Source organism: Balaenoptera musculus, chromosome 10, assembly GCF_009873245.2.
Source record: "Balaenoptera musculus isolate JJ_BM4_2016_0621 chromosome 10, mBalMus1.pri.v3, whole genome shotgun sequence".
NCBI classification, from domain to species: domain Eukaryota; kingdom Metazoa; phylum Chordata; class Mammalia; order Artiodactyla; family Balaenopteridae; genus Balaenoptera; species Balaenoptera musculus.
This window is the reverse complement of record NC_045794.1, coordinates 40,832,405-40,860,090: the sequence shown is the minus strand read 5'-3', so window position 1 is coordinate 40,860,090 and position 27,686 is coordinate 40,832,405. Positions and strand designations below refer to the sequence as shown.

Below are 27,686 nucleotides of genomic sequence, written 5' to 3'. Positions count from 1 at the left end.
AATTCTGTTGTGGCATGCAACCTCTGTCTTTCTGATTGAACACTTCTCATTCCTTCCTTCCTTCCAGTGTGTGAAAATATATATCTAATAATATCGGCTCACAAAATAACCCATGTCCTTTTCCTCGTTTCCTCTAAAGCAGTTCTGAGAGGGTTGATATACACCCTGTTTTTCAATTCAAGAAAAGGATAAGGTAACCTTGGCTGGTATAAGGGAGACAAAAATCTGGAGAGAGTTAAAATAACATTCCAGTTAGTCTTCTGGCTTAATTCTGCTAGTTCTTAAAACAATAAACATGCTGCAGAGACTATCCTAGTGCAGTGGACAGTAGGTGGGCACTGGGATGAGCTCACTATGCCACACGTCCCCGCTGAGGGTCTATGATTCATATTTGCTCATCAGTGCTGGACATGGTGTGGCAGGAGCATGCCCCCACTGCCAGCCACAGCACATCACCTTTCCTTTCCCATGGGTTTTTCCTGGGTGAGAAGAAATAAAGTTTAAGAATTTACAATCTGAAATTCACTGTCGAGTTTTTGTTCCAGCTTCCCTCAGTCAAGAGACTAATCAACAGCTCTGGCAAACACAGAAGGACATATCTCTTCAAACAGAGCCTACTGAGTTCTCCCAGTACCATCCCATGAGACCCTAGCCCTCTGCCTTCTTATTTATTCACGTGCCTTGAACTTGCCTGGCTCCTCCTCTGACCTTGAGGGCAGAAATGTCTTATTTGGGGCTGTATCCCCAGCAAATAAGAGTATCTACTACACCGGCACGTAACAGGTACTAGTTAATATACACCTGTTGGCACTTCAAGGGAAAAAAAATAATCATATATCTCGGATATACAGTTCACACTACAGTTAGTAAAAACTGTTCCACTGGTAATTTTCAGTTTCCTCTCACCTGATCGGTATCGTTCTCCTCCTGGCTCCCCCAGATCGACTTCGGTGGTACTTAGAAGGAGCGGAAGTTTGAGCTGCAGACGGAGCAGGGCGTCTGGTTTTCTATGTTCTTTCTGTACTGCTGAATCAGTTTCTAAAAGGAAGTTGACGATGGTTATCAGATGACAATAATAGCTGATGTTTTCTGAGCACTTTACAGCATTTCCACAACACTTTGAGGTAGGTACTATTACCCCATCTCCAGTAAAGGTCAGAGAGCTTTATTTAATATACATACGTTAAAAAGATACAAAGGCATCCAGGGCTAAAAAAAAATCATCTTGGAGCTGTAATTGTCAACAGGCGATGGGAAATATAAGTAAGTGAAAAGGTCATTCCAGAGACTCCAAGGACTGGTCAAGTGGGGAGAATGGCAGGTGGGGTTGGGTGTACATGACCCCCTAATCCTGCATAGTTGTACAAAGCATAGCTTTGGGGAGCTTTAGCCTCCCCATGATAAGTTACTCCAAATAAACATCATTAAAACAAAACTAGGGTGGTTATTGTGTAAACACACCTTCAAGTCAAGTCTTACTAGCCCTCTTCCAACTGGAATCACCATTGAACTTATCCCTTTCTAGTCCCTGCCTGTCCCTATAGTCTGTCCTCCCAACATTTACTGTTTTATCAAGAATATGGGGAAGAGAAAATAAGCAGTAAAATAAGCAGAAGAAAAACACTTTAAGTTCTGATATTTTACTGCCTTTTTTTTCAAATGGTGTTAGCTCCTAAGTCATATTTTTTTTAAAATTGTGGTAAGAATATTTAACATGAGATATAATCTTTTAACAAGCTGTTAAGTTGTCAAATCGCATTGTAAACTATAGGCATGATGTCATACAGCAAGATCTCCAGAACTTATTCATCCTGCATAACTAAAACTTTTTACCCCACTGAGTAGCAACTCCCCATTTCCCCCCACTCCAAAGCCTGGCAACCACCATTCTACTCTCTGCCTTCTATGAGTTTGACTATTTTAGATTCCTCATATAAGTGGAATCATACAGTATTTGTCCTTCTGTGATTGGCTTAATTCACTCAGTATCATGTCCTCCAGGTTCATCCATGTTGTCCGCATATTGCAGGAATTTGCTTCTCTTTTAAGGAGTATTTTAAGTTTCTTAAATATCATTTAGCTGTGCCCAGAAAGGTACCTTCACATGGCAAATTAAGTGCCCACTATAGGAAGATGTCACCTATCCAGCAAATGCATTGCTCCAGACCACAGCTAAGAATTGGCTTATGAAGCCCAAAAAGAAAAAGCAGACTGAAAGCACAGTGGTCTGGGGAGTGCAAGCAATAGCCCCACAAACCTCAGCAAAGGCTGACGGAATCACAGTTACTACAGGAACTGAGATTGTTTAATGACAAAGTCATATCAATTTTAAAAAATGGTTAGCATGCTAGAGAAGCCAGGTGTAGGAGCTCTAGTCCACAGTCCCAGCTGAACCCAGCCTTCCCGTGCCTCTGCCAAAACAGCAGACATGTCATTGAAGCCATCTTGGACCTTTCAGACCAGGTGAAAAGCATTAGTGACTGACCCCAGTTGACACCATGTGGAGAATAAGAATCACCCCACTGAGACCCTGCCCAACTTCCTGACCCATGAAGTCAGGAAGATGTAATAAAAAAAGGTTCCTGGGCTTCCCTGGTGGCGCAGTGGGCTGAGAATCTGCCTGCCAATGCAGGGGACACGGGTTCAAGCCCTGGTCTGGGAAGATCCCACATGCCGCGGAGCAACTGGGCCCGTGAGCCACAACTACTGAGCCTGCGCGTCTGGAGCCTGTGCTCTGCAACAAGAGAGGCCGCGATAGTGAGAGGCCGATAGTGAGAGGCCCGCGCACTGCGATGAAGAGTGGTCCCCACTTGCCGCAACTAGAGAACGCCCTTCGCACAGAAACGAAGACCCAACACAGCCATAAATAAATAAATAAATAAATAAATATTAAAAAAAAAAAAAGGTTTCCTTTTTTAAAAAAAGATTATTTTTTATATACTGTTTTTAAGAAGGCAAGGAATAGTATATTTTAGGGTGCTCCCTATTAAAGTGCTTTTATGGATCTAGAAATGTTTATTTTTGATGGTTCCTAGTAGCTGAGATTTTTATTATAAAGTATCTGAGCAGAACAATTTCAACACTGAGACTTTTAAGTGTAATGTCTGGGGTTATAAATGGAAGTTTTTAACCAACCTAAATCCTCTTGATAAGCCATTTCTCAGAAGACCTGTACTGATTCTTGATATATTCATACCTTGTTTCATTTGTTAAGTCTTATTTCTCTAGAACAGGGGTCAACAAACTATATAGCCCATGCCTGTTTTTTATAAACAGTTTTATCAGAACACAGCCACATGCATCTGTTAGCCTATGGCTGCTTTCACTCTGTAAAGGCAGAGTTGAGTAGTTGTGACAGAGACTGTATGGTCCTCAAAGTCTAAAATATTTACTGTCTGGCCCTTTAAAGAAAAAGCTTTCCAGGACCTGGTCTATAATAATAAAAGCTAGAGAGATAGCTTCAAGATGGGGGAGGAGGGCTTCCCTGGTGGCACAGTGGTTGAGAATCTGCCTGCCAATGCAGGGGACACGGGTTTGAGCCCTGGTCTGGGAAGGTCCCACATGCCGCAGAGCAACTGGTCCCGTGAGCCACAACTACTGAGCCTGCGCGTCTGGAGCCTGTGCTCCACAACAAGAGAGGCCGCGATAGTGAGAGGCCCGCGTACTGCGATGAAGAGTGGCCCCCGCTTGCTGCAACTAGAGAAAGCCCTGGCACAGAAACGAAGACCCAACACAGCCAAAAATAAATAAATAAATAAATAAATTTAAAAAAAAAGATGGGGGAGGAGTAAGACGTGGAGATCACCTTCCTCCCCACAAATACATCAAAAATACATCTACATGAGGAACAGCTCCTACAGAACACCTACTGAACACTGGCAGAAGACCTCAGACTTCCCAAAAGGCAAAACCCCACATACCTGGGTAGGGCAAAAGAAAAAAGAAAAAACAGAGACAAAGAATAGGGATGGGACCTGCACCTCTGGAGGGAGCTGTGAAGGAGGAAAAGTTTCCACACACTAGGAAGCCCCTTCACTGGCGGAGACAGGGGGTGGGCGGGAGGGAAGCTTTGGAGCCACAGAGGAGAGTGCAGCAACGGGGTGCAGAGGGCAAAGCTGAGAGATTCCTGCATAGAGGATCAGTGCCGACCAGCACTCACCAGCCTGAGAGGCTTGTCTGCTCACCCGCTGGGGCGGGTGGGGACTGGGAGCTGAGGCTCCAGCTTCTTCAGAGGTCAGATCCCAGGGAGAGGACTGGGGTTAGCAGCGTGAACACAGCCTGAGGGGGCTAGTGTGCCACAGCTAGCCGGGAGGGAGTCCGGGAAAAAGTCTGGACCTGCCTAAGAGGCAAGAGACCATGCTTTCAGGGTGCGCGAGGAGAGGGGATTCAGAGCACCGCCTAAATGAGCTCCAGAGACGGGCGTGAGCTGCGGCTACCAGTGCGGACACCAGAGACTGGCATGAAACGCTAAGACTGCTGCTGCAGCCACCAAGAAGCCTGTGTGCAAGCACAGGTCACTCTCCACACCTCCTCTTCCGGAGCCTGCGCAGCCGCCACTGCCAGGGTCCCGTGATCTAGGGACAACTTCCCTGGGAGAACGCACGGCACGCCTCAGGCTGTTGCAACGTCACTCTGGCCTCCGCCGACGAAGGCTCGCCCCACATTCCGTACCCCTCCCTCCCCTGGCCTGAGTGAGCCAGAGCACCCTAATCAGCTGCTACTTTAACCCCATCCTGTCTGGGCGAAGAGTAGACGCCCTCAGGTGACCTACACGCAGAGGCAGGGCCAAAACCAAAGGTGAACCCCAGGAGCTGTGCGAACAAAGAAGAGAAAGGGAAATCTCTCCCAGCAGCCTCAGGAGCAGCGGATTAAATCTCCACAATCAACCTGATGTACCCAGCATCTGTGGAATACCTGAATAGACAACGAATCATCCCAAAATTGAGGGGGTGGACTTTGGGAACAACTGTAGACTTGGGGTTTGCTTTCTGCATCTAACTTGTTTCTGGTTTTATGTTTATCTTAGTTTAGTATTTAGAGCTTATTATCATTGGTAGATTTGTTTATTGATTTGGTTGCTCTCTTCCTTTTTTTCTTTATATATATATATTTTTCCTTTTTCTCCTTTTGTGAGTATGTATGTATATGCTACTTTCTGTGATTTTGCCTGTATAGCTTTGCCTTTACCATTTGTCCTAGGGTTCTGCCTGTCCGTTTTTTTTTTTGTTTGTTTTTTTACTATAGTTTTAGCACTTGTTATCATTGGTGGATTTGTTTTTCCATTTGGTTGCTCTTTCTTTCTTTTTTTTAATTACTTTTTTATTTTAATAATATTTTTTATTTTAATAACTTTATTTTATTCTTCCTTCCCTTCCTTCCTTCATTCCTCCCACCCTCCCTCCCTTTCTTCTGAGCTGGGTGGACGCCAGGCTCTTGGTGCTCCAGCCAGGCGTCAAGCCTGTGCTTTGAGGTAGGAGAAGCCGAATTCAGGACATTGGTCCACCAGAGACCTCCCAGCCCCACGCAATATCAAATGGCGAAAGCTCTCTCAGAGATCTCCATCTCTATGCAAAGACCCAGCTCCACTCAACGACCAGCAAGCTACAGTGCTGGACACCCTATGCCAAACAACTAGCAAGACAGGAACACAACACCACTCATTATCAGAGTGGCTGCCTAAAATCATAATAAGTTCACAGACACCCCAAAACACACCACCAGACGTGGTCCTGCCTACCAGAAAGACAAGATCCAGCCTCATCCACCAGAACACAGGCACTAGTCCCCTCGACCAGGAAGCCTACACAACCCACTGAACCAACCTTACCCACTGGGGGCAGACACCAAAAAACAATGGGAACTATGAACCTGCAGCCTGCAAAAAGGAACCTCAAACACAGTAAGTTAAGCAAAATGAGAAGAGAAGAGGAACACACAGCAGATGAAGGAGCAAGGTAAAAACCTACCAGACCAAACAAATGAAGAGGAAATAGGCAGTCTACCTGAAAAAGAATTCAGTGTAATGATAGTAAAGATGATTCAAAATTTTGGAAATAGAATGGAGAAAATACAAGAAACGTTTAACAAGGACCTAGAAGAACTAAAGAGCAAACAAACAGTGATGAACAACACAATAAATGAAATTAAAAATTCTCTAGAAGGAATCAATAGCAGAATAACTGAGGCAGAAGAACGGATAAGTGACCTGGAAAAAATAGTGGAAATAACTACCACAGGCAGAATAAAGAAAAAGAAAGAAAAGAATTGAGGACAGTCTCAGAGACCTCTGGGACAACATTAAATGCACCAAATTTGAATTATAGGTGTCCCCAGAAGAAGAGAAAAAAAAAGGGACAGAGAAAATATTTGAAGAGATTATAGTTGAAAACATCCCTAATATGGGAAAGGAGACAGTCAATCAAGTCCAGGAAGCACAGAGAGTCCCATACAGGATAAATCCAAGGAGAAAACACGCCAAGACACATATTGATCAAACTATCAAAAGTTAAATACAAAGAAAAAATATAAAAAGCAGAAAGAGAAAAGCAACAAATAACATACAAGGGAATCCTCATAAGGTTAACAGCTGATCCTTCAGCAGAAACTGCAAGACAGAAGGGAGTAGCTGGACATATTTAAAGTGAATGAAAGAGAAAAACCTACAATCAAGATTACTTTACCCAGCAAAGATCTCATTCAGATTTGATGGAGAAATTAAAACCTTACAGACAAGCAAAAGCTAAGAGAATTCAGCACCACCAAACCAGCTTTACAAACAAATGCTAAAGGAACTTCTCTAGGCAGGAAACACAAGAGAAGGAAAACACCTACAATAACAAACCCAAAACAATTAAGAAAATGGTAATAGGAACATACATATCAATAATTACCTCAAATGTAAATGGATTAAATGCTCCAACCAAAAGACACAGACTAGCTGAATGGATACAAAACAAGACCCGTATATATGTTTTCTACAGGAGACCCACTTCAGACCTAGGGACACATACAGACTGAAAGTAAGGGGATGGAACAAGATATTCCATGCAAATGGAAATCAAAGAAAGCTGGATAGCAATTCTCATATCAGACAAAATAGACTTTAAAACAAAGACTATTACAAGAGACAAAGAAGGACACTACATAATGATCAAGGGATCAATCCAAGAAGATATAACAATTGTAAATATTTATGCACCAACATAGGAGCACCTCAGTACATAAGGCAAATACTAACAGCCATAAAAGGGGAAATCGACAGTAACACATCATAGCAGGGGACTTTAACACCCCACTTTCACCAAAGGACAGAACATCCAAACGAAAATAAATAAGGAAACACAAGCTTTAAATGATACATTAAACAAGATGGACTTAGTTGATATTTATAGGACATTCCATCCAAAAACAACAGAGTACACTTTCTTCTCAAGTGCTCATGGAACATTTTCCAGGATAGATCATATCTTGGGTCACAAATCAAGCCTTGGTAAATTTAAGAAAATGGAAATCGTATAAAGTATCTTTTCCGACCACAATGCTATGAGACTAGATATCAATTACAGGAAAACATCTGTGAAAAATAGAAACACATGGAGGCTAAACAATACACTACTAAATAACCAAGAGATCACTGAAGAAATCAAAGAGGAAATTTAAAAATACCTAGAAACAAGTGACAATGAAAACACAATGACCCAAAACCTATTGGATGCAGCAAAAGCAGTTCTAAGAGGGATGTTTATAGCAATACAGTCCTACCTCAAGAAACAAGAAAAATCTCAAATAAACAACCTAATCTTACACCTGAAGCAATTAGAGAAAGAGGAACAAAAAAACCCCAACGTTAGCAGAAGGAAGGAAATCATAAAGATCAGATCAGAAATAAATGAAAAAGAAATGAAGGACACAATAGCAAAGATCAATAAAACTAAAAGCTGGTTCTTTGAGAAGATAAACAAAATTGATAAACCACTAGCCAGACCCATCAAGAAAAAAAGGGAGACAACTCAAATCAATAGAATTAGAAATGAAAAAGGAGAAGCAACCACTGACACTGCATAAATACAAAGGATCATGAGAGATTACTACAGACAATTACATGCCAATAAAACGGACAACCTGGAAGAAATGGACAAATTCTTAGAAAAGCACAACCTCCTGAGACTGAACCAGAAGAAACAGAAAATATAAACAAAGCAACCACAAGCACTGAAATTGACATGTGATTAAAAATCTTCCAACAAACAAAAGTCCAGGATCAGATGGATTCACAGGCGAATTCTATCAAACATTTAGAGAAGAGCTAACACCTATCCTTCTCAAACTCTTCCAAAATATAGCAGAGAAGAAACACTCCCAAACTCATTCTACAAGGCCACCATCACTATGATACCAAACCCAGACAAAAATGTCACAAAAAAAGAAAACTACAGGCCAATAGCACTGACAAACATAGATGCAAAAATCCTCAACAAAATACTAGCAAACAGAATCCAACAGCACATTAAAAGGATCACACACCATGATCATGTGGGGTTTATCCCAGGAATGCAAGGATTCTTCAATATATGCAAATTAATCAATGTGATAAACTATATTCACAAATTGAAGGAGAAAAACCATATGATCATCTCAATAGATGCAGAAAAAGCTTTCGACAAAATTCAACACCCATTTATGATAAAAACTCTCCAGAAAGTAGGCACAAAGGGAACTGACCTCAACATAATAAAGGCCATATATGACAAAACCACAGCCAACATCGTTCTCAATGGTGAAAAACAGAAAGCATTTCCTCTAAGATGAGGAACAAGACAAGGTTGTCCACTCTCACCACTATTATTCAACACAGTTTTGGAAGTTTTAGCCACAGCAATCAGAGAAGAAAAAGAAATAAAAGGAATCCAAATCAGAAAAGAAGAAGTAAAACTGTCACTGTTTGCAGATGACATGATACTATACATAGAGAATCCTAAAGATGCCACCATAAAACTACTAGAGCTAATCAGTGAATTTGGTAAAGTAGCAGGATACAAAATTAATGCACAGAAATCTCTCACATTCCTATACACTAACAACAAAAAATCTGAAAGAGAAATTAAGGAAACACTCCCATTTACCAATGCAACAAAAAGAATAAAATACCTAGGAATAAATCTACCTAAGGAGACAAAAGACCTGTATGGAGAAAACTATAAGACACTGATGAAAGAAATTAAAATGATACAAACAGATGGAGAGATATACCATGTACTTGGATTGGAAGAATCAACATTTTGAAAATGACTCTACTACCCAAAGCAATCTACAGATTCAATGCAATCCCTATCAAACTACCAATGGCATTTTCCACAGAACTAGACCAAAAAATTTCACAATTTGTATGGAAACACAAAAGACCCTGAATAGCCAAAGCAATCCTGAGAAAGAAAAATGGAGCTGGAGTAATCAGGCTCCTGGACTTCAGACTATACTACAAAGCTACAGTAATCAAGACAGCATGGTACTGGCACAAAAACAGAATATAGATCAATGAAACAGGATAGAAAGCCCAGAGATAAACCCACGCACATATGGTCACCTTAATTTTGATAAAGGAGGCAAGAATATAGAGCGGAGAAAAGACAGCCTCTTCAAGAGTGGTGCTGGGAAAACTGGACAGCTACATGTAAAACAATGAAATTAGAACACTCCCTAACACCATACACAAAGATAACTCAAAATGGATAAAAGACCCTAAATGTAAGACCGGACACTGTAAAACTCTTAGAGGAAAACATAGGCAGACACCCTATGACATAAATCACAGCAAGATCCTTTTTGACCCACCTCCTAGAGAAATGGAAATAAAACAAAAATAAACCAAATGGGACCTAATGAAACTTAAAAGCTTTTGCACAGTAAAGGAAACCATAAACACGATGAATAGACAACCCTCGGAATGGGAGAAATATTTGCAAATGAAGCAACTGACAAAGGATTAATCTCCAAAAATTTACAAGCAGTTCATGCAGCTCAATATCAAAAAAACAAACAACCCAATCCAAAAAATGGGCAGAAGACCTAAATAGACATTTCTCCAAAGAAGATATACAGATTGCCAACAAACACATGAAGGATGCTCAACATCACTAATCATTAGAGAAATGCAAATCAAAACTACAATGAGGTATCATCTCACACCAGTCAGAATGGCCATCATCAAAAAATCTACAAACAATAAATGCTGGAGACGGTGTGGAGAAGAAGGGAACCCTCTTGCACTGTTGGTGGGAATGTAAAATTGATACAGCCACTATGGAGAACAGTATGGAGTTTCCTTTTAAAAAACTAAAAATCAGAACTACCATATGACCCAGCAGTCCCATTACTGGGCATATACCCTGAGAAACCATAATTCAAAAAGAGTCATGTACAACAATGTTCACTGCAGCTCTATTTACAGCAGCCAGGACATGGAAGCAACCTAAGTGTCCGTCGACAGGTTGAATGGATAAAGAATATGTGGTACATATATACAATGCAATATTACTCAGCTTCAAAAGAAACGAAATTGAGTTACGGTAGTGAGGTAGATGGACTAGAGACTGTCATACAGAGTGAAGTAAGTCAGAAAGAGAAAAACAAATACAGTAGGTAACACATATTTATGGAATCTAAAAAAAAAATGGTTCTGAAGAACCTAGGGGCAGGACGGACAGGAATAAAGACGCAGACGTAGAGAACGGACCTTGAGGACACGGGAAGGGGAAGCTGGGACGAAGTGAGAGAGTGTCATGGACATATATACACTACCAACTGTAAACATAGATAGCTAGTGGGAGCCAGCCACATAGCACAGGGAGATCAGCTCGGGCTTTGTGACCACCTAGAGGGGTGGGATAGGGCGGGTGGGAGGGAGATGCAAGAGGGAGGAGATATGGGGATATATGTTTAGGTATAGCTGATTCACTTTGTATACAGCAGAAACTAACACACCACGTAAAGCAATTATACTCCAATAAAGATGTTAAAAAAATAATAATAATAAAACCTAACATTTTAAGTGTTTGCTTTGTGCGAGGCACTGTGTAATTTAGAAGTTTTGCACATTTTATCTATTTATTCCTCACAACAACCCTACAAAGCCAGACTATCACTATCAACTTTTTACAGAAAAGAAAAGAGGACAGGGATTAGGGTTACAGAGCCAGGGATGGCAGAGCCAGGGGATGGCAGAGGCCGGATTCAAACCAGGGTCTAACTCCACAGGTTCTCAACCTGAAAAGGTTATATGAAAATTCTCCCAAGGCTCTTAAGAGGAAAGCAATCAGAATTAATAATTTAGCTTAGGAGCATCTAAATGCTTCAGGATTTACAGTCAGGAGCTAATTTTTTTTTTTTTTTAAATCATCTCCCTTCATGTGAAAGATACTGCAAAAAGCCCCTCCAAATAAAGTTTTCAGCCATTCACTAGATAAATTATCTAAAACATATTTCAATTAACTTTAAATAGAGAACAAAAAATAGAAAGGGGCTATTTTTATTTGTATGGTCAGATGATACATACAGGAAGGAAATCAGATTAGCACACATGAGCTACTTTGCCTGTAAACATGCACAGAGAAATGGTTTGACTTAAACAGATAAAGCACCATTTTAAAACACTAGCTTTGTATTACTTTTTGGAGGGTTATAGTGAATATAAAACTGAATTACCTGTCACTAATTTCTTTTTTTTTAATTAAGTAAGCAGATCTGCTAGGATGAACCAAACTACCCTGCTAAGAAAACATGGTGCTTTCAAATTAGATAGCTAATAATCCAAAGGATAAAAAGAAGGACATGGATTCTCCATTTCACAAAGGATGGAAACAAAAGGCTGATGTATTTTTTCTGATTCCTCCCTCACTATGCTTTTATTTTGTATTTTTTCAATGTAATTAATTAGGAAGAAGAAGATAATGTGGACTAAGTAAAAATTTTACCAGAAATGATCGGGAGGTGATAGGGGAACTGGGAGTTGATAAATTTGAGGAAGAATTAGAAAGAACGAACATTTCCACTCAGGATTATCTAGAGGTTATCAAAGAACAAACCACAAGGAAATGTAACATAAATACAGACATCTGATGAGAATTGAGAGTCAGATGACACTTAGCCAAGAGATCTACTGAACTGGTACCGAAAAAAAAAAAAAGCCTCCAACACGCTATTCACCAAGCAACATTAGTATGATGCTCTGCAAAGTTTTTCTCGGTCCCCTCGGTATTTAGTCATCCAAGCAGACCAGGTCTCTTTTGGGTCTAAAATCATGACAGACATTTCAAGGTAGCTTGCCAGAAATGAAACCAAAAGGTCAACTTGCAGTTCAGTAAGTGGCTGACAAGTTTGTTCAGTGAGCATTCCTCGGGTGCCCAAAGCACAATGCCACAAAAACATGGATTTCTGACAGAACAAGCTTGGTTCAAATGTTTAATACACTTGCTTTAGGTTCAAGAGAGGTGACATAAAAGAAACAAAAAAAGAATAAAATGAATTCCTAGGAACTGAATCCTAGGAATATACTTTAAGTATAATAGGGAAGGACTTCCCTGGTGGCATAGTGGTTAAGAATCCGCCTGCCAATGCAAGGGACATGGTTCAAGCCCTGGTCCGGGAAGATCCCACATGCCGCGGAGCAACTTAGCCCGTGCGCCACAACTACTGAGCCTGCGCTCTATAGCCCACGAGCCACAACTACTGAGCTCGCGCACCTCAACTACTGAAGCCTGTGCATCCTGGAGCCCGTGCTCTGCAACAAGGGACGCCACCATAATGAGAAGCATGCACACAGCAACGAAGAGTAGCCCCTGCTTGCTGCAACTAGAGAAAGCCCACATGCAGCAACGAAGACCCAAAGCAGCCAAAAATAAATAAATAAAGAGGGCACTTCCCTGGCGGCGCAGTGATTAAGAACCCACCTGCCAATGCAGGGGACACAGGTTCGAGCAGTGGTCCGGGAAGATCCCACATGCCGCGGAGCAACTAAGCCCGTGCGCCACAACTACTGAGCCTGCGCTCTATAGCCTGTGAACCACAACTACTGAGCCCGCGCGCCTAGAGCCCGTGCTCTGCAACAAGAGAAGCCACCGCAATGAGAAGCCCGCACACCACAACTAAGAGTAGCCCCCGCTCGCCACAACTAGAGAAAGCCGCGCACAGTAATGAACCAAAGCAGCCAAAATAAATAAATAAATAAATAGATAAATTTTAGGAAGGAAGGAAGAAAGGAAGAAGGAAGAATAACAGGGAAGCTTAATGATGAAACTCTGTAGCTAATCTGTTTGTTAATAATCACTCCAATTTATTAAGATTTTATTTTATAAATTTTTATTTCCATGTATTGGAGTTTTACTTTTTAAACATAAGACTTACAGATATATTTTATATGTGTGCTGAAAAAAATGGAGAGCAAATACAGTAAACTGTTAATAGCCATTATTTCTAGGTGATGAGATGGATGTTTATATATTATTCCATAGCTTTACTGGGTTTCCATAATTTAGAGAAGTTCTCTTTTTCAGGATATAAAAATAATATATGTTCATTATAGAATATCAAGGTAACAGTTAAGTATAAAGACGAAAATAAAAATGATATTGGATTTTCTTAATTTGAAGGCCATACCACAGAGAGCAGATTCTTACCAAAATAAGTTAAAATAATGCCCAGTTTTCAGTTTCCTAGATAAATTATGACATTGTGAGCAGGATTTTCCAATCTTCTAAAATCAATTGTCTTCTTTTTCTTTCCCAAAGCAATGGTAATTCAATGCATATCTGGAGGTGGAGAAGGAGGAAACTATGTCCTGGTTGGATTAAAAAATCTGGAACGCTTACTGCTTATTTAGCTTACTTGCCAGGGCACCAATTCATCACAGAAGGAAGCAGGAAACATGGACCTCCGGTCTCCTGAAAGAGGAGGAAGAGGTCTGAGGACATAGGGGCCCAGCAGGGCATTATTTAACAGCATGTCCAATGCAGCTGGGCAGGCAAGGTGCTGCTTAAAGATGAATCGTTTCCCTGGCCATGGTTTCACACTCCAACCAGAATCTCAGGAACTACCTGGGGCCCAAAAGTAGAGATTTCTATATTTTGAATAAGATGTGCACAGTTTCATTACCACAGTAAGAAGCTAAAAGCAAAGACAGAATTAACTTATGTATCAACATGATGAGATACATATTTTACGCCAGGAAAAGTGAAAAACTGTTGACTATGCAGACACATGAAAAGGTCTCAATAATAATAAAAGAACACAAAATATTATGTATATAATTACAATTGTGCACGTAAAAACTATTCACATACAATTATATGGATTGGAGGGGATATAAAATCCCCTAAGTAGTTGGGATGAGGTAGGGATGAGGTACTCTGGAGAACTTTACCATTTCTTTACCATTTTGTTTACTGAAAGAGCTATGTATAAAATCAAATTAATTTTAAAAGACCCTAAATATAGGTTAGGTAAGGAGACAGCTATAAGGAGAGCTGTGAACCTCATAAATCAAGCCTTCTTCAAAACGTCTAAATTCTATTGTGAAACATACTTGACATTCAAAGAAAAAAATTACTCGCTGATCACTACACACAGTGACCGCTCAGTTGGGAGTTCCCAGATCCTTCAGTCTGTTATACAGAATATCCACTAGGGGTCACCATTATGTTTAAATAGTGATGATGTTACATTACAATGTTTATTAACAATAAGTTTAGACAAATTTTCATTTCTCTACAACACAAAGCCTCCTTTCTCAATGGTCAGCATGTACACAATTTATGGTTCTCTGGCAGAAAGAGACATCAGAGTCTTGCATGATTCTACTGTTTGAACATAATAACAGCGATAACCTGGAAAAGAAGCTGATCTTTAGTATAAAACCATGCAAAATCTCCAAATCAGGAACATGGAGGACAGCCAACCTTGGCTTCTTATCTTTCAACTCTGCCAATGATTAAACAGGAGTTTTCACCTGTAAGAGTAATAGAGGGAAGGAGGACGTGCTCTGAGAACCAGCTAACATAATGCTTCAACTTTTTAAGCAGACATGGTCACTGGTCTCGGGGCTGGTGTCAGAGAAGAAATATATTAAATAAGTGATCACCAGTCACGTGTATCTTTTACAGCGTGATAGGTGCTGAGAAGGAAAAAGACAAGGATCTCTGAGCCCACGTAATGAGGAATTTAATTTGTACTAGAGTTTCAGGAAGAGCCTGTTAAAGGAGAGGCTGACTCGGGCTTCAGCTTGGGGGTGAGGGTTGTGGGAAGTGCTAGTTTACACAGCAACGTGGCATTTGTAGAAGTCCCGTGAGGGAGAAGAGGCTTGACAAGTCTCAAGAAAGATGGTGGGGCTGTGAAGCACAGTGAAAGAGGTGGAGTGAGACAAATGAGGCCGTAGAAGAAAAGCAGGTCAGGTCACTTCTCCTAACCAAAAGGGCAGCCTTTAAAGGGCTTTAGAAAGGGACATGACAGAAAACAGTGATAATACAGTTTCCACAGCTCTTAAACTCATAACACCATCTCATTTTACCTTCGCAATAACACTGTCTGATAGATACATTACGGAGGCAGGACACCTACAACAGATTAAATTTGTTTTTCTACAGTGAGAGTGTGTCATAATCACGTTGACTCATTATAAACAGAGCCTCCACTCCCATCTCCACCCTCCACCCTGGGTGAAGGTTACCTTGAATCACTCAGAGACTCTTCCCTGGGAGCTCACTGAGGAGAGTTTTCCTCAGAAGGATGGGTGATTAAACCTGCCTCGCTGCCTGGGGGAAGGGAGGAAAGAAAGAGTCCGCATTCACAGTCTGGAAAGGGCCACCTGCCTAGGGTAAATCTGAAGCTTCCTGGGCCGCTTGGCATCAGAAATGGCCTGTGCGTGGACTAAAAGAACACAATACCAAGAGCTTTGCCCTGAGAATCCAAGTGGGGGTACCTTGGCTGAGCCGAGCAGAGTGGGCTCCTTCCTCAGAGTGACTGATGCAGGACCCAGGGTTGGCAGTGGGACAGCACTGCTGGTCACAAGGCAAGGGTTCGGTTTTCAGTGGCGCCCCGTGAGGCACTGAGGAGCAGCAGCAGACAATGGGGTTTCTTCCCATTTGGGTGTGGAGGCTGCACTGACCACATCTCCTCCTGCACTACCTATATCCCCAGGGGGTTCTTGGACAATTCAGGAGGAAAGAGAAGTCCCAAAAGACAGTGGACTTCCTTCCAATGAGGCATGTGGGTACAGGTAAGATTGCAATGCGTGCTTCCAGTTCATAGCGATGATAAAAGTGTCCAAACCTAGCTAATGAAAAGGGCAGAACTGGGACTGAATAAAAAATTCCATGTTCTTTCCATTATTCTGTGACCCTCACTTGGGAAGGAACTTTTACATCAAAACGTGATAGGAGAAAATACAATCGATCCCACCCCCAGCACACAAAGAGGCACTCTGTCTACTTAACATTCATATGGTTGGGAATGTTCTACAGCATTCCAAAATGCTGTTCTTGATTTCAGTAGCTAGTTTTAGGTTCACGTCCCTTTGAATTTCCATAATATTTTGTTTAGAACTTTCTTCCAGTGCTTATTTCACTCTATCTTTTATGATTCTCATTTTGTATACCTATCTTTCCTATTTTATAGTATAAATAAACTTGAGGTCAGAGGGCTGGTTCTTAATTCATCCTTTTATCTCCTGCAGTAATTAGCTCTGGGTCTTACACTGCAGGCACCCAAAATTTCAGTTAAAATAAAGAAATTAAGATCTTCTCTGTCTTCTCACTTCCACCAATGAGAGTGGGTGGCTGGGAAAAACAAAGACAAAAATGAAGAGATACCAACTTAAAGGATATGGTTAACTGTTAATCTGAGAAGGCTGCTTATTTGTGTATCTCTAAGCCGCAAACATTTTATGCAAAAATTTGTGCCTCTCACAATTTTCTTACAATTACATGAGGTCAGTAAGAATAACAGGATCACAGACTATCCTTGAGAGGAGTTATCAGAGCCTTTAGAGAGAGAAGATAAAACTTACAAGGCTTTCTTTTGTTTCATTTTCACTCGGTTATATACACATTTGCACAATCTCAAAGGCAGGACTGAACTCAGAAGAGCTGGGACGAAAGGGGTGGGGAACAACTGGCAAGTGCAGCATATGTACATACACTGAAACACTGGTGAGCAAATACCCTGCAGCAAAATAGGAAGCAACCACAAAAGGAATCCAAGTTTGGAAAGAACCTTTGGGCCACCAGCACTTCTTACCAAGACAAGCTAGAAAATGCCAACACGTAAGCGTATTCATAAACTGACATGTCTTACCCCCTAAAAGGGCAGCAGGTAAGGGCCCAGGGGAAAAATAATGTGGAAACCCTAGCCCAGGAAGGAATATATAAAGGCGAGATCTTATTCTGAAGCAGAAGACAAACACAATTAAATGAAGTGAAAGACAGTAGGACAAAGTCAATGGATGAAGGAAGAAAAACAAATATACAAAGATCACAAATGATCTCAAATACACGAAGAACAGAATGGAATGTGTACATCAATGCCATGAAAAACAGAAGCTGCAGTAATGTCCTAAGCAAAGGATGTGGGTCCAAGAGAAGATGCCACCGTTGAACTTCAAGGGCAGTTTTAAATAGCAGAGAGTTGCAAAACAGAGCTGAGGCCAGGCTCGTTCTCAGAACCACCCAAAGGAGGGAGGCCTCCCCAGTTTCAACACTTAATCAGGCTGTGGTAGAGACCATTTGATCAGCTTGCTGGTGAACAACCAGCAAATGAGGTACTGAAGTCTTTGAGATCTTTTAGACTGATAGAAATGATCTTTGTACAAGTTTTGAACAATCCTTAAATAGAGATGTTAGGATAAAGAATCCTGATTAAACATGGGCAGAATAAACACATCTATCTATCCCCCACTCCTTCCCAAACCACCACTAGAATGATAATAAAGGCCTGTAGCAGGACAAGGAAACAATCAGTTCAGGAAGAGAGACAGCATCAAGAGGTTGTCTCTACAAAAATAATAATAATAATAATAATATAAAATGATGGATTAACTGTAAAAAAAAGAGAGAGAGAGAGAGAGAAAGAACGGAAATGTAATCCTAGTAAACCAAGTGACTTAGCTGTGAATAATATTTACATAATCAAAATAATGCAAACACTGAATGCTGACTTAGCAACAACAAAAGTAATACATTGAACAGACAGCCCACAATGAGTATGAGATGGGAGATGTGAAGGAAGGGGTAAAGGGAAAGGGAGTGTGTGGTGTCCAGGTGGTTGGGGGAAGAATGTGTAAGAGAGAAAAATTCTAATCTTTTACCTACAGAGGTAAATGCCAGAAGAAACAGTTAAAACAGTTGAAAGAAGCTGTCTCTGGGGAAGAAGAGGACACTGCTTATTTTTGTTGTTGTTACAAACCTCGTAGTAGCATTTGACTCTGTAAAATAGATTCATTAATTTCATTTAAAAATAAAAGTTAAGTAAAGAGGAATGCTAATATTGATATAATGTTATAATATAATATTGATGAGAATCAATATGCTGTGCACAGTCTCTTGAGATTAGTAGATCTAAATCAAAGATCTATTGAAGGTAGAGACAAGTTGCCAGGACCAATCACTCTCCAATCTGTAGAGTAATCTGCTTTTTTCATTATCTGACACTTCCATCTTCACAGATGTTTACGAAAGGAAATATTTCTAAATTCTAAATGTTCCTTCTGTTTAGTTCCATAAACATTTATAGAATTCTACTATGTGCCAGGTACTAATGCTAGAAACTGGGGACATGAAGAAACAATAATAAAAAAAGAATGTTCCTGATTATAAAGACCTTAAGAGTCCAGTAGGGGAATAAGACACACGAACAAACCATAATCTATGGGACAGTCAGAGAGAGCTTTTTATAAATGCAGCGCAGATCATGGGAGTGGGGACTGTTTGTGATAAAGCTGGTCAAGGAAGCCTTCTTAGTGTTAGTCGTAGCTGAGCAAACCCCTAGTAGACTGAGGGAGCAAGCCAGGGGGTCCCAGGCAGTCTTGTCCAATGCTGGCTGCCTCCTGATGTCGTAACAGTACTTGGAGCACAGGAAGCACATAGTAAATACGTGCTGACCTGAGGTTCTGTCAGAATAAACATCAGAATAAATGTTCATAAATGGTATCATCAGAATAAACTCTTTTCTATTAAAGCTATTTGGAATTAATCAGTTACTTGTATGCAAAACATCTTAAGGATTAGATTACAGGATCAGTCCAGGAAGTTGCCTCCCTGCACAAAACCTTCCATTTTCTTCTAACTCCAAGAGTGGCCAAGAGCGACTAATTTACAGAGGAGTTAAGAGTGTATGTGGTTTGAATAATCAATTCTTTGGGCCTTGCCAAAAGAGAGTTAATTTCTGGCCTCTTCTCCTTGCAAAGCTGCTAACTGAGGTGTGTGGGAAGCTTGATATCCAGGCTCTCGTAGCTTCCAAGCCACTGAAAGATGTTCTATGGGTCATTCCTTTCGAAGAGCATATGGCTCAGAACGAGGAGATACGAACCTGCCACATCCTCATTTCTCCCTTGCCTCTCATAGTGAGAGCATCTTGCGGCCCTTGAGTATGGTTTTAACCTTTATCAAGATATGAATTTCATACGGCATGCCCTTAAATACCAGATAAAGTTTGGGTTTTGTAGAAACTAAAGAAACAACAATCAGTTCCAATGTTGCTAGGTTTAAGTGATTTTCAAGGGTAATTTTGAGACATCAGATTTTTGTCATACAGTAAGTTTAGAATCTAACCCCTGTGATGTTAGTGAACTAATAAGCTATGTTTATTATTACCCCAAACTGTCCTTACTCAATTTCCACTAAGTATTTTCTTCAACCTTGTGTTCTCTTCCACATTTCCCCATTTTCCCTGTTACATTGTTAATTTTTTTCTGAAGTCCTATTTTTTTTTTTTTTTTTTTTTATTCACACACACACACACTGTATTTTATTTTTACAAGACATAAATAGACTGACACCAAGCATTGTACATGAATGACCACAACAAAAGCAACAATGATTGCAATTACCAAACATGAAACACACTCATACTATGTCATAATATTGACATTCAGTCCAGTAATCCTCCACTGTAACAGCTCCTTTACTTTGCAGTGAAAATTGATTTGTATATTCTTTGCCTCTGAGTCCTTGTGGGATTTTTTTTTTTTTTAAATTCAGACAGAAAGTCACAAAAATTATACTCATCCTCATCAGTTCACTCAGTCCCATGTAATTAATTTTTTTTCTGAAGTCCTATTTTAAAGATTTATGTAACATTTGAGAAAAGAAATCTAAAATATACATAAATATGCAACCTAAGATAACTCCAAATCAATTCTGTATGGAAAATCACTCACTGAATTTTTAGATAAGCATGTGCATGTAATTGTTCTAGTAGTACAATGATGCAAGCAGTATTACTTTTTTCTTTCAAGAGAGATTGGTGGAGAATGTTGTTTTTATATACTACACTCAAGGAGCCACCCTCACAATGAAGCACACCTCACAACTGGAGGGGATGAAATCTAACAAGGTAACAGAAAGAGTTTGAAAGAGGTTGAATCCCTCTAGAAGTAAGTAGGAAACTCCTACTAAAAGTGTTAAAATGACTTTCATTTCATTTAATCCTATATAAAGCATTAATACAATTCAGTAAGTTTAAAATCTGCATTAAATCCAATGCCATTAAAAAAAATCAAACTAAATGCCTTCTTCAAAATCTACAAAGACATATGGGGTAAAAATGTCAAGGTGTAATCTCTTCTTTTGCTACAGAATCTGTATAATATAGCCCAGTCCTACAAACAATCCATTTCTGGGAAAGACATGAATAGATTCAAGAACAAAGGTGGGAAAAGAAAGTGACAAACACAAATTGAAAGATTTTTCACCACTAAGAAACCGTCATTAAAATACGTAACTACTGTAGGATGGACTTAAGGAAGAACGAATTGAACTGAGAGGAAGGAGTGAGATATACAAAGGAACAGTGAACAAAGAAACAGATATTAACTACTATTAACTACTTAAAACAATAATAACTAATAATTGAGGGGGTATGTAGACAAGGTGGTACTAAAAATGCATTTGTTCTTAAAGTCCTCATTTTGTTTGGGAGGAAAATAAAGATTCTAATTGTGACTTGGTTTTGAACAGGCATGTTCTCTGACCACAGTCAAACTGAGAAACACTCAGCTTAGTAAAGAAGACAGAAAACCTAAGCGTCCAACTCAGGAATTTTAGGAAAAAGTACAAAATGGTAAACAAAAAGAGTGCAAGGAAGGAAAAATATACAGGAGCCGAAAATGAGAAATCAGAAAATAAAGAGATATTAAAAAGATCAACAAAATCAAAAGCTTGTTCTTTGAAAAGACTAACTTCTAGGAAGACTGATCAAGAGAAAAAAGAGAAGAGATAAGGGTAAAACATAAACAAAGGCTTTAAAAATAAAGAGAATACTGTGAATGTCATGAACCATAAATTTGAAAACTTATACAAAATAGACAATTTCCTAGAAAAATTAAACTTACCAAAACTGGCTTATGAAGAAACAGAAAACAGAACTTGGTAACAGACAAGAGATGGGAAATGAAGGGGATGCTGAGATGACTTTTAAATCCCTAGTTGCTGGGCTTATGGATGTGAGTTCTATTCACTCAGAAGGGGAAAACTAGAAGAGAAGCCTGGGGGCATGTTGCATGTCATAGTTTTGTGTGAATGCACTCGTGTAGGGAGGGGTTGGTGCTGGTGGTAGGGGTGGTGTGCAGAAGTCATAAATTTAAAGGATATGTTTGGATTGGCTGAAATGAAGGTTCCTTTAAGACATATAAATGGAGATGTTAAGTATGCAGTCGGGTCTATATGATCAGGAGCTCAGGAGAGATCTGGGTTGAAGACACATATTTGGGAGTTACCTGTATTTAAATGACAATTAAAGCCATAGGGATGGCTGAAAAGCTCTAGGGAGACAGGGCATTGGTTCTCCATGCCAGCACCATCACCTGGGAACTTGACAGAAATGCAAATTCTCGAACCCCAACCTGGACCTACTGAATCAGAGACCCTGAGAACGGGGTCCTGCAATCTGTATATTAACAAGTCCTCCAGTGATTCTGATGTAGGCTAAAATGTGAGAACCACTGATATAGAGTGAGATGTCAAGAGGGCTTGAGGTCTTGCCTTGGGAATTCCAACATTTAACAGAGGAGGAGGAGCCTGCAAAGATGACTAGGAGCAACATGAAGAGAGGAGTAAGAAAATGAGGAGAGTATTTCAAGAGGTAGAGTGGCAGATAGTACTGAGATATCACTTATGGCAGCTTCAGAAGGGGCTGGAATGGGCTGAGAAGTGAGAAGGTGTTGAGAAAACAGGGATAGTAAATATAGACAGTTCTCAGCAGTCTGATCATAAAGGGGAGACAGACAGGGTAGAGATGGAAGTGGTCGACAAGGGAGGATTTCTTTTTTGGCCATGCCACGCAGCTTGCAGGATCTTAGCTCCCCGACCCGGCATCGAACCTGGGCCCCGGCAGTGACAGCGCCGAGTCCTAACCACTGGACCACCAGGGAATTCCCAAGGGAGGATTTTTTTTTTAAAGAACAGTAATGAGTATGATGAACTGCTGGGGGAATAATCTGGTTGAGAGGGAGAGAGTGACAGGGAGCTGACTGCAGTGGCATACCGAGGGGGCAGCGCAGCTGTCTGCCTCAGCGGGAGGAGATTTTACTACTTACAGCATTTAGAATTGCTATCCACGCTGATAAGAAAAAGCAGCCCAACTTTTTGTTGGTTTTGTTACTGCTTTTAAAATTTCTACAGATACTGCACCCCTCACTGCCTGCACTGGGGTGGCCCGCTCCCACTGCCCTGTCCTTGGTGTCAAGGGATGATAGTATAAGGTTTCTGAAAAGGGAGGAGGAGATGGGATCAAAAGCCCAGGTGAAAGGACTGCCCTTGGCTAGGAGGGGCAGATCACCTCTTCAACCAGAAGGGAGGAGGTAATAAACATGACGGGCACTGATGTGGTGGGTTTGAAGTCTGACAGCAGGAAGCTGAAGGAGCTGCCTTCAAACGGTTTCCACTTCCCCCATGAGGTCACATGCAAGACCAGCCCTACTGTGAGGTGCGATGTCACGTTCTCTTGGCCTGCTGCAACTAAATGTCTGCTTCGTCATATCCATTCTCACTAAGCAACCTTCTATGTGTGATCAAGCTCCTCTCGTGGGCCTGCCCGCGGGGCAAGAATGTGCTGGCCACACAGACTTGAATGTGTCTCAGTGGTTTCTCACAGTAAATTCATAAACTGGTTTTTGAACATGACTTGGTTTCTTTGTAGCCTGACAACAGATAAGAGACAGATCATGGTCCTTTTTATCGTTACATTCCTTACTGAGTTATTTTCTCAGGATCTGATTGCTTTTGCACAAAGTGACTACAGTAAATCTCTGGGCCTACAGAGGCATGGACCAGATCCATAATTAAGCAGCCAGTCAGAGGACTCCCCTTTTCTGTCATGCCTTGCTCAGCAAAAGCTGGCTTTTCATTAGCTGTCACTGGCCTGATTTCCACCTCTTTTCTCTCAGTTCATTTCTACATCCATCTGTTCATTAAGATATTTTAAACTGGCTATCACTGAATTGACCTACTAGTTTTTGCAGGGAGGAATTTCCAAGAATAATGCAGGAAATAAAACAAGGACTTCAGTGAAATCTATTGGTATACCACCATTGCTCATTTATTTATTCCATTATCCATTCAACAAATATTTACAGACTATAAACCTTGTGCAAGGCTTGATATTAGAACCATGGGGGATCCAAAGTCCTCAAGGTATTATAATCCAGAAATAAGAGCAATTATTAGTTCCACAAAACACAGTCTTGTGGAAATGGACTCTGATTTCAGGGTGGAAATTAGGAATAAAGAAAAAACTCTTTATAGTAAAAGTTATTAAATAGAAACAGGCTATCAGAGGAAATCCTGGAGGCTGAGTAACTTTAAAAATATGATGACTTAGAAACAGACAGCCTTGCCTGGAGGCAAAGGTTCCAGCAACCCGCCTGGAATTAAGCACAGAAGTGACTCAGAACTTTCTGATATATAAAGAACACGCCAGTCTCTTTGCAGAAGGAATAAGTCAGGCTGTGAAATAGTTTAAAAGTTTATTTAGGGTTCTTACCCCCAAATGCTCAGGGACTGCAATCCTTGGGTTGCCTTGCAATACTAAATCTGTCCCTCCTTCTTATCTTTGCCCCACTTGCTCCTCTCCATTACAGTTCATGCTCAGGCATTAATAAGATGCAGTTTTTCCATGACCTGGAATTTTCTGCCATTGAATCATGTCAGCTATGCATAGACACACTACCACCCAAGTTCTGTATAAATGATTTGATGACTTTGGGTATTTTAAAAGTGCCTACCACACAGCAGATGCTCAATTAAGATTCATTTCCTCCTTTCCTTCCTTCTGTTTTTTCTCTTCCCTGGTGAGGGGGTGGGGAAAAACAGGAACCAACAAAAAAGACAGATCTCCTGTAAGACAGCATTCTTACTGAAAAGGTTTAAACCACTTCTCATTGCCTACCTTGTGTCTGCGGGATGTAAGGAGACAGGAGTTTTGACCTTTTCTTTTCATATCCCTTCTGTGTGATGTCCCCTAAAATAGCAAGAACAGAAACAGGTTATGCATTATTCTTACTCTGTGGTTGTTCACTGTAGAAATAAAATTAATTACAGTGTTACAGAATTACTACATAGAGAGTAGGAAAAAAATGTATAGTTCTTTGCCAAGGATTTTGCTATGTGTGATTTCCCACAGGATTGGAGCTGACTTCTTGTGGAAAATTGCAGGGCTTGTCCCTACACCAATCTAGCAGAGCAGTATGCTGCATTCCATGTCAGAGATTCCCAAGTTCCTAGGCACCCTTGTTTCCGTGGTATTTAAGATATACCAAAATGGAACGTGGCAAGGCTGGCAGACAAATGAACTTCTCTCCAAGGTTTTAGTTTGACCAAATGAATGCAATTGACTTGGGAGGTATTCAATTACATTGCTCTACAGAACCACATAAAAATCAAAAGTCCAGTTAAGGGGAGAAGTCTAGGTTCACACACTGGGATGGGATTTTTGAAACGCCCTTTTGCACCCTAGGACCTGTGCTGGAACTTGGAGCTGGAATTCCCATATCCTCTCCACTTGGTTCACTGGTTTGTATTATTTCTATTCATATATGTCTTTTTCACAAGGTTAAATGAAAAAGTACATATACAATAAATGCAGTAAGGATAAAACTGATTAATAGAGGAGAAACTATGTGGCTGAAGAGTTCAAGAAATATGCTTTGTCCTAAAGAAAGGGTAGAAAATGGATGGGCAGAGAGCAGGGTTAAAAGGACCAGGAGGGGCTTCCCTGGTGGCGCAGTGGTTGAGAATCTGCCTGCCAATGCAGGGTACACGGGTTCGAGCCCTGGTCTGGAAGATCCCACATGCCGCGGAGCAACTGGGCCCGTGAGCCACAATTACTGAGCCTGCGCGTCTGGAGCCTGTGCTCCGCAACAAAGAGAGGCCGTGATAGTGAGAGGCCCGCGCACCGCGATGAAGAGTGGCCCCCGCTTGCCGCAACTGGAGAAAGCCCTCGCACAGAAACGAAGACCCACCCAACACAGCCATAAATAAATAAATAAATACATACTTTTAAAAATAAAAAAAAAATAAAAATAAAAGGACCAGGAAATGCAGCAGGAGAACAAAGGGACATTTAAGGGACAGCGAGTAATTCAAAGCTGGGGGAATAAATGTATCTGGTGAATAAATATATGTGGTGGGGAGAAAAAAGCCTATTCTGATGGATACAGAGATTTGAAATCATGGGTGATGAACGTTAGATGTGTTGGCCTCAGCATCTGACTGATGGAGCAGATGGGGGAGAGGCAGCGGGGCTCAGTGAAGGGCTTAAGCAGGGGAGTAACACGTGCATATCACAGAGTGCAGCAAGTTTACTCTTCCTGAGGAGCGTGGAACCAAGGGTAAAAGCCAGAGAGGCTAGTTCTTGCCCCAGTGCTACTATCGTGATCTGGGCTGGTTACTAGTAGCTTAAATTAAAGATAGAGGTAGAAGGGATGAAAAGAAGTGAATGGATTAAGAGAGACGTTAGGGAGGAAGACTAGATAGGATCTGATGACTGGTTCAGTGTAGGATGGAGAAGGTTTCTGGCTTGAGCAACCAGGCAGATGGTCATGATATTCTCTGGCAGAGAAATACAGCAAGAAGTGCATGTTTGGTGGGTTGAAGAAGATGAGAGTTGAGCTTAGGAAAGGGTTATGAGACACACAGGAGGAGATGTCCAATCAACAGTTGGCTACCTGAACCTAGAACTTCAGAAAGAGATATTGATTTGGAACCATCAGGATATAGTTGAAAAATAAATCGATACAATCTCTGGAATAATTTGGCAATTTCTATCAAAATTCTGATTCACCAACTGCACTTCTAGGAATTTATTCAACGATAAAATTCACAGAGGTGCACAAAAATCAATATAAGAATATTCCCTGACCCATTCTTTATCATGGAAAAACTGGAAGGACTCTAGATGCTTACATTATAGACCATCTGTATCAGTGGCTTTCAACTAGGAATGACTTTGCCCTCCAGGGGACAAGTGACAACATCTGGAGACATTTTTGTCACAACTAGAGGAAGGGATGCTACCAGCATTTAAAAGATAGAGGCCAGGACGCTGCTAAGCATCCTGCAATGCACGGGACAGGCCCACGACAAAGAATTAACCAGTGTAAAATGTCAGTAGTGTTGAGGACAAGAAACCGTGATCCACATAATATTATGCAGGTATTCCAAATGTACTGGCACAGGAAGCTATCTAAAATATATTAAGGGGGGACTTCCCTGGTGGCGCAGTGGTTGAGACTCCACACTCCCAATGCAGGGGGCCCGGGTTCGATCCCTGGTCAGGGAACTGGATCCCACATGCATGCTGCGGCTAAGAGTTCACATGCCACAACTAAGGAGCCGACGAGCCACAACTAGGGAGCCCACCTGCCGCAACTAAGGAGCCCACGTGCCACAACTAAGGAGTCCGCCTTAAGGAGCCCATGTGCCGCAACTGGGGAACCGGCAAGCCACAACTGAGACCTGGCACAACCAAATAAATAAATAAATAAAAATATTAAAAAACTTTTAAAAAATAAAATAAAATATATTAAGGGTAAAAGGCAAGTTGCAGAACAGTAGGTATAATAGGAACTAATTTTGTAAAAAAAAAAAAAAACCAAAAGGTAATAGAAATGTTTGCATATATAAAGAAAATAGTCTAGAAGGCTATATATATATATATATACATATTAAATGTTTATCTTTGGGGGAATGAGATTATGGGGGATTTTCATTTGTTTTATATACTTTAACAGAGTTTGATTTAAAAAAAAAAAAAAAAAAGCCTGAATGACTTATATAATCTCAACAATAAAGTTTTTTTCATTAAGAATGAATGGTTCTGTAGATATGTATTTGTTAACATAAGATGGTCAAATTATGTAACAGGAAAAAAAAGGCAAGATACTAAACAGTTTACACAATATATTCAATTTCTGGAATAACAGCATTTTT

The 27,686-nt window shown here is 40.6% G+C and overlaps 1 protein-coding gene across 3 annotated transcripts in view; it reads right to left on the bottom strand.

The window, feature by feature from the left end:
* The window catches only part of DIP2B (disco interacting protein 2 homolog B), a 236,204-nt gene that overhangs the window by 90,450 nt on the left and 118,068 nt on the right, over positions 1–27,686 (bottom strand). For all 3 annotated transcript variants that reach the window (XM_036865024.1, XM_036865022.1, XM_036865023.1), the window contains exons 2-3: positions 24,646–24,717; positions 907–1,038 (exon numbers count right to left, since the gene is read on the bottom strand). In XM_036865024.1, coding sequence (XP_036720919.1) covers positions 907–1,038; positions 24,646–24,717 — 204 coding nt within the window. The remainder of the gene's footprint in view (positions 1–906; positions 1,039–24,645; positions 24,718–27,686) is intronic.